The sequence below is a fragment of the Peromyscus californicus genome, unplaced genomic scaffold (genome assembly GCF_007827085.1).
Source record: "Peromyscus californicus insignis strain IS unplaced genomic scaffold, ASM782708v3 Scaffold_8__1_contigs__length_139910024, whole genome shotgun sequence".
In the NCBI taxonomy this organism is placed as follows: Eukaryota; Metazoa; Chordata; class Mammalia; order Rodentia; family Cricetidae; genus Peromyscus; species Peromyscus californicus.
The window spans coordinates 139,419,993-139,427,933 of NW_026294606.1; the positions used below are offsets into that span (position 1 = coordinate 139,419,993).

Here is a 7,941-nt window from a genome sequence, read left to right on the forward strand (position 1 = left end):
AATTTCATCATTGCCTTGTGATAGAGGGCCTTGCAGACCAGTATGGGATCGAATGTGAGTTATATATAAAGGATGACTCCTTTTCCTGATTGTATCTTGTGATTGAATAAATAGTGAAGTTAATTCTGAAGCATCAGGGATAAATTCTGCAGTCTCAATATGTAATACTACTCTTTCAGCATACTGAGAGTCAGTTACTATGTTGAGAGGTTCTGAAAAATCCATTAATACCAACAGAATAACATACAATTCTGATTTTTGAACTGAATTATAAGGACTTTGAACCACTTTACTTAAATTTTCTGATTTGTAACCTGCCTTTCCTTGTTTGTTGGCATCTGTATAAAATGTACGAACTCCAGATATGGGTTTTTCCCATACAATTTGAGGCAAGATCCAATCAGCTCTCTTTATAAGATCAATTCTATCGCTTTTGGGATATTTGCTGTTAATTTCTCCCAAAAAATTACTGCAAGCTCTTTGCCAAGGTTCACTTTCTGTCCATAATTTCTCAATGTCCTCCTTAGTTAAAGGTACAACAATTTCTGCTGGGTCTATTCCTACTAATTGACGAAGTCTCAATTTTCCTTTCCAAATCAAGTCAGACATTTTTTCCACATAAGTTTTTAATTTTTTTTCAGTTTATCTGGTAAAAATATCCATTCCAATATAATATTTTCCCTCTGCATTAATATTCCTATAGGAGAATGCCTAGAAGGTAAAATAACCAAAATGCAATCCAGCTTTGGATCAATACAATCCACGTGCCCTTCATGTACTTTCTTTTCTACCAAGGCCACGTTGGGTGCCAGATGTAGCATGAATCTTAAAAGTTCTTATTAATAAAATCAAATTTGAGCCAGGTATTGGGGTGAACTGGAAGATGAGAGAACCAGAAAAAGCCACAGCCACCTCACTTCACTGGATCCTCAGCTGGTCTTGTTTCCTCAGACTGGAGGCCTCTGAGTCCTCATCCAGAATGGGTCTCAGCTGAACTGTGCTGCTCCAAAGCCTGACAGCTTAACCAGCCAAATGCTTAACGAGCCAAATGCTGCTAGTTTCTGGTCCTCATGCCTTATATACCTTTCTGCTTTCTACCACCTGAGATTAAAGGCTCGCTTCCTGGGATTAAAGGCGTGTGTCACCATGCCTGGCCGTTTCCAATGTGGCCTTGAACTCACAGAGATCCAGAGGGATTTCTACCTCTGGAGTGCTAGGATTAAAGGCGTGTGCTACCACTGCCTATCCTCTATGTTTAATATTGTGGCTGTTCTGTGTCTGACCCCAGATAAGTTTATTAGGGTGCACAATATTTTGGGGAACACAATACCACCACATATCCCCATTAGCTCCTGGCTCCTTGCAGTTTGCACCTTGACATAAACAGCTCACAACATGATTCTTTCCTTCCTTCCAGATCTGAAGGATCATGAGTCATATCAGACATACTTAGTAATCTCAGTTTTCATTAATACAGAGGCACCTGCTTAAAAAGCTTCGTATCTATAAAAATCCACTCTTCCCACATAATATAATATTCCCAGAAAGGTATCCTACTCATAGGTTCTGCCCCATTATTGAGGATGGAACAGGATCACTGGATCACCAGTGGTCCCTGTTGGGAATTACCAGATGTAGATTCTATTGAAATGATGCCAAGTGCATGGAAGTTCACTGGCTTTTCTATGGAGTCTTCTCTTTAGTGACAGATAACTCTGAGAAACTGCATTAGTTTCCTGGGGCTTCTGTAACAAAATACTACAAAATTGGTGGCTTAACAAAAACAGTTGATTATTATTTAACAATTTTGCAAGTCAGAAGTCCAAACTAAAGTTCCTTATAGGTCTATGGTTTTCCAAAAGTCAAGAAAAGACACCTTCATTGTTCCTTTCTGTGTTTTTGCTTGTTAGTGCCATCAATCCTTGATATTCCTTGTTTCTTGATGGATCTGTCATTCTAAGCTCTATCTGTATCTGCTCATGTTAGTCTCACTGTGTATCTGTGTGTCCAAATATCCCTCTCATAAAGGACATCAGAATAAGTCCCAACCTAATTTTAACTTAAGTTTGCCTGTAAAGGTCCTGTTTTCTACCAGGTCACATTTACAGGCACTGAAGGTTTGTACTTGAATGAGGGTTTTGCATCCCACCAAGAAGACCATACCAAAATGCATTTCTTCTTTCTCCATATCAGTGGGGTTGGGAAAGCTCAGCTTCCATCCCTTCACTCATTGGCTTTTCTCCACATTTCTCAGGTATCACGTCTGGACTAAAGGCCATGCACCCACAAACTTTGCCAAGTGGCGGACTGCCACCATGCCTTACCAGGTTGAGTGGGAGGCTGATTTTGAGCCGTATGTTGTTGTGAGACGAGACTGCCCTGAGTACGATCGGAGATTTGTGGGCTTTGGCTGGAACAAAGTGGCTCACATCATGGAATTGGATGCACAAGTAAGAACAGAACACCTGACTGGTACTGTGTGGGGAAGAAGATACAGATATTAGAACTGAAAGAGAACTTTAGAGATAAGAAGATTAAAAAGGACCTTCAGAGGAACAGAATGTGTTTGGAGACTTAGAATGAGAACATGAATCTGATTTTCTAGGCTTTCAACCTCAAACTTTTGTTCTTCCTTCTCCCTGTGCATGAGAATTGGGTTCCTAGCCAGGATTAGGCAAATGTGAGTCTTCTATAATGTATCACCTTACCCCTTTTATCCAGTGAGGAAGACAAGCACAGGATAACTAGTCATGACTTGGCCTCCAAATTATATATATTGTGTCACTGTAAATAGCACAAAACCTGCCACTAAAATGTGGCTAATTATTTCACTCTTTAGTTTAAACAGCAGTGATTTTTACCTGTGGTCAGTCTGAAAGCCTTCATTCATTCACACAATACTTAACAAATATATACTTCAGAGGAGGTCTGCAGAATTTTAATAGGTGAAGCCTGAGTACTGCACACTTTCTGCAAAGGACCAAATGGTGTGTGGAGCTTGTGGGACCTTCAAGTCTCCCTTCCACCTACTCAGCTCAGAAACTGTTATTCCTCCATAGATGGCCTCTAAACAAATGTGCATGGCTGGGTTTCAGCACAGCTTCATGTATACAACTATGCAGCAAACCAGACAGGCTGTAGTTTGTCAACCCTCGTGTTGAATAAAGAGATGCAAAGCTGCTCTGGTTAAATTAGGAAGATACCTGGGTACCCTGAACCCCACTCTTCATACACTTTTCAGGGCTCCTCCTTTTGGTCACAGTGTAAATATTTCTCAGCAAGAGTGCCTCAAAATCAGGGAACATTAAGTTACATTAGATGTTCAGTAATGACTATCCATAAGACACATGTTCCATTGAGTCTAAGCCATGCCACATGACTGAGAACTACTGCTGTGAGTAGAAGGTTGTGGAATAGTGTCCATGTTGAACCAAACAAAATATGATATCCATCTATTGGTACCCATGTCCTGTATTTGCCTGTAGCATTCATCAGACACTATTTTACCCATTCCAATGACTTAAAAAAGTAAAACACTCACAGCTGACAAGTCACAGAGACCCAGCTGTAGGGGCTTGCAGGAGAATTAGCCCACTTTGCCCCTGTGTGAAATGCCTCAGGTATCTGGGCTCTGTGGCCTTGCATTTTCTTCTGATTTTTCTCACTTAACTGTCAGTTGCCATCCTCTGCATGACACATATGCCTTTCCTGTCCTTGGTTTGCCTTGCTGAGTTTATTCTTGTCTGCTCTGTGCTAAGTAAATAGATGACATGAATCCAAAATTGGAGAGAAGATATGGATTGTGCATGTGCTAGGTTCTGTCTGAGTTACATGTCCTAAATTTGTGTCCCTTGTTTGGGCTGTTCAGAGGCATTGTGTATTTGGCTGTCTCCTACCATGTAAAGCATAGTCTATGATGCTATCACTTACAAGACATTGGGGAAAGTTTTATCCTTGTTAAGCTTCAATACAGCTAAACACTTTGGTCTTTTATGTGGATATTTTTTTATTTAATTATCTGTCTATTTAAGACAGGATCTTACACTGTGGCTTAGGCTGGTCTGGAACTTGCTATGAAAACCAGGTTGGCCTGAAAATCCATGGCAGTCTTCTCATGTAGGCTTCCCAAGTACTGGATACACACATGAGCCACCACACTGAGCTTAAACATGTCCTCAGATTTCAGTTCATTGGCCAAGAGATTATTGCATGGTAGCATCATTCCAGATTGACTGTGGGGTGTCTGGAGAACCTCTAGGGCAGGCATGTATTCTCTTCCCCTTTTTCCATTAAGTATGAGTTTCACCCTTATAATCATCCTTCAAGATAGATTTTCTCACTCGCACTTTGTAGATGAGCAAACCAAAATTCAGATGACTCCTATATTTTGTACAAGTTTGTGGACATAATCTTGAAACAAGCTACTCTGGAGCTATTGTGCCCCCTCCTAGTGTTATTCTCCAAACCCTTTATTCAGAGTCATACATGACCCAAGGCTCTTGCAAGATCTCTCATTACCCTTGTCTTCCTCCTTCCAGGAGTATGAGTTCACCGTGTTGCCCAATGCCTACATGATCCACATGCCCCATGCCCCCAGTTTCGACATCACTAAGTTCCGTTCCAACAAGCAATACCGCATCTGTCTCAAAACCCTGAAGGAAGAGTTTCAACAGGACATGTCCCGACGCTATGGCTTTGCTGCCCTGAAATATCTCACGGCTGAGAACAACAGCTAGCACTTTGAAGGCCACTACTAGGGAGAGACTTGCTACAGGGGAAGAACTGCTTGCTGCCTGGAGCCCAGCCTTTGAAGACAAAATCCATCACTGCTTTTCGTTGGTTTGTTTCCCTTTGTCTCTTTGGCCCCACAAAGCTGCTCTTGTCTGAGATCTTGGACAGGGACCCAGTCCACCACCATGAGGTGCTTCCAGAATGGGACACAGAAGGGTGGAAGCAAATGAAGAGTTAACAAATTACCACAAAGCCACAGACCAAGTCAGGGTTTCTGGATGCTCTCCCCGCTTTTTAATAATTATGGTTCAAATCCTAGCTCTGGAAAAAGAACAGGACATGGGTGCTGTTCTAGGGGTTAATCACTCCAAGAAATGAGAGCAAGCTATTTCTTCGTAGGAAGAGAATTTTATTTCTCCTGCCACCTAGCTAGGTACCCAAGTGGAGAGCAATCCAAGGACCCAAACAACCATCTGGAGACCTGCATGGGGACATCACATATGCAGGGACCTGGAAGTAGGGTGAATTGGTTCTTTATTCTCAAAGTCTTTCTTGTTTTATTTTGAGTTGTTTGAATTTGGGGGATTTTATTCATTTTGATCTAGGATTCCAAACTTAAAAAAATATCTAATCCTTAAAGCTCTAAGAGAAAAATCAGCTCCCTCAGCCAACATCCCTCAGTCAGCAGTGGCCCAGCAAAGATGAGCATCCTCAGAGAATGTTCATATATGGGAGCTTCCTTCAGGATGAACACTGAGACCTCCTGATACTGAGTTCCCACTCTCCAGATCCAGGACTATGACAGAGACTATGGAAATATAAGGCCAAACACTGTATGCAAGTCACATTTTCTATGGACTGACCAAGTCACAAGGAAAGGGTTTCAAGGAACTACTTCAGTACTCACAAAAGCTATGATCCCGCTCTCAGGCCTTTAGAAGAACTTGAACAGTTCACAGAAGCCCAATCTGAAGACTCAAGTGACCACATGGAAGCCACTAGAAGAAAGGGGTCAGGCACCTCCCTGTTGGAAACAGGGTAGTTGGTGACCTTAGTTTCCCCTCAGGACTTGTTCTAGGGTTGGTAAGCACCTCTTCATTTTGCAGATGGAGAAAACACTGAACTTTTTACACATTTTCTTTATTCTTCACTATTAATGTTGTGTTTACATTGATGAGAACAAGAGTTAATGGCCTACCCACTGCTGGGCTGTTTGTATTGAGTTGCCATGTGAACAGCGAAAGCTGCATTCAATAAACGAAAGTACAGACTGTTTCTTCCTCATCTCCCTCCCACTCTTCTAAGAAACCACATGACACACTTGGTCTAGAGGGCAAAGTCAATTCCATGCACAGCACCTCACACTCTCTGTTATTCCATCTCATCTTTCTCATTGTTTGAAATGTCACCTTTTTTTCCCCCTGTTCAACGTTAGATCTCACTTTCTCCTCTAACCCTCAACTCATTTTCAAAAGTTCTGTTTTACATCTGTCTCACCACTATAGCCAGGTATTTTTATTCTAAGTATGCAAATTGTGGGGAGCAATAGCAAATTGAATATACTGTCCTTAGGGCTCTCTTTTCCTGTGGAGCCCCACAATAGTCCAAACGATGAGACCACTGTGTTTAGTGTGTTCAATCATGTTTCCCCTAGATTACTACAAAATGAAGAAAATTGTAATTAGAATTAATTGTCACACAGATACAGATAGTTTGTGTCTTTAGGCTCTTGTTACTGTGACAAAATATCTGACAGTAGGGTTTATTTTGGTTCAGAGTTTGAGAATCCAGCTCATCATGGTAGGGAAGGCATGGCAGCAGGAACTGGAAGCCACTGATCACATTGTGCCTGTAGTCAGGAAGCAAAGGAAAATGAGCGTCAGCACTCAACTTGCTTTCTCCTTTTTCTTCAGTCCGGGACTCCATCCAATGGGATGATGCTGCCCACACTTAGGGTGGGACTTCTCATTTCAGTTAACTTAATCTCGATAATCTCTCTCAGACATGTGTAGAGGTTTGTCTCCTGGGTGATTCTCCAAGTTGATTCTAGATCCTATCAAGTTGACAATATTAACTACCATATTATACATATTATATTATATATATGTATGTATAATGCATATATATAGGAAGCATCTGCATATATATAGCATATATGCAGGATTTATCATTTTCAAAGTAATCCATGAACACCATAAAAAGAAAATATGACAGAAAGATGTTCAAAGCCATGTTAAGTTCAGTTTATTCAGTAATGATGCTACAGCCAGCTACCACAGTCTCACAGAATTTACTGTGTCCATCTCTCTCCAATTTCCATGTTCAGTGATCTCCCCCTGAGCCCCATGATTGACATAAATATTTACCATTAGCACTCACTGCCTTTTCCCTTCTCTCCAACACACATGCGTGTATACACACACCCAGAGTTACACATAAATTCTGCTGCTTTCCCCCAGATTAGCAACTACAAATAGATTGATTTGCACTAATCATTTTCAGCTACTTGAGCCAAGCTGAACATTAGTTGGTAGCACTGTTTCTGAACATTAAATATCAAATTTTAATTCCCTAAAGCTTTTCTTTAAACATTTATCCTGGCACAAGAATCAGGCGCAGACACCTTGTTTTCATTTGCATGCTTATAGGAATAACCAATGACTATATAATTTGCTAGCCAAGCAGGGTCACTCCTGAGAATGAAAGAAGATACAAATTACTTTGATGAAACTGCATATACACAGAATCTATTGAAGCCAGAAGCTGACACTCCATACCATCATGAGAAACAGTATTTCCTCAAATATGACTGTCTGACACTCTCATCTAGTACCATTTAAAAATAGAACTCAAAAGTTATCTAACTCAACCAAATTCAACCCAAAAGTTGGCAGCTAGTTGAAGTTGATGTATGTGGAACCAATAGCATGAGTCTCCAGCAGGTACCTCAGGAGGTGCCACTTGGTGCTAGCACAGGCCCATATGTGGGGAACATAGCCATTTGAGTCAAGGTAATTGCCAGGGATGGTGATTCCTTTGTATCAGCTTCCTGGGATCAAACAAACTTCGGAATGGGTCATGCTGATGTCATGCCAGTACTGTCTTGGCTTTCATTTGATAGGAAGTGCAGGTTCTCTCATTACCTCCATAATGCTCAGTGTGCAGGAGAATTGCTTTTAAATAATAAGCCACTGTGTGCAAGAGCCTTTA

The 7,941-nt window shown here is 41.1% G+C and overlaps 1 protein-coding gene across 3 annotated transcripts in view; it reads left to right on the top strand.

Moving 5' to 3' along the window:
- Window positions 1-6,006, top strand: part of Large1 (LARGE xylosyl- and glucuronyltransferase 1) — a 569,590-nt gene extending 563,584 nt beyond the window's left edge. For all 3 annotated transcript variants that reach the window (XM_052728941.1, XM_052728940.1, XM_052728939.1), the window contains 2 exons: window positions 2,255-2,450; window positions 4,539-6,006. In XM_052728941.1, the coding sequence (XP_052584901.1) occupies window positions 2,255-2,450; window positions 4,539-4,736 (394 nt within the window). In that variant the 3' untranslated portion in view covers window positions 4,737-6,006. The remainder of the gene's footprint in view (window positions 1-2,254; window positions 2,451-4,538) is intronic.
- Window positions 6,007-7,941: the final 1,935 nt, after the last annotated feature.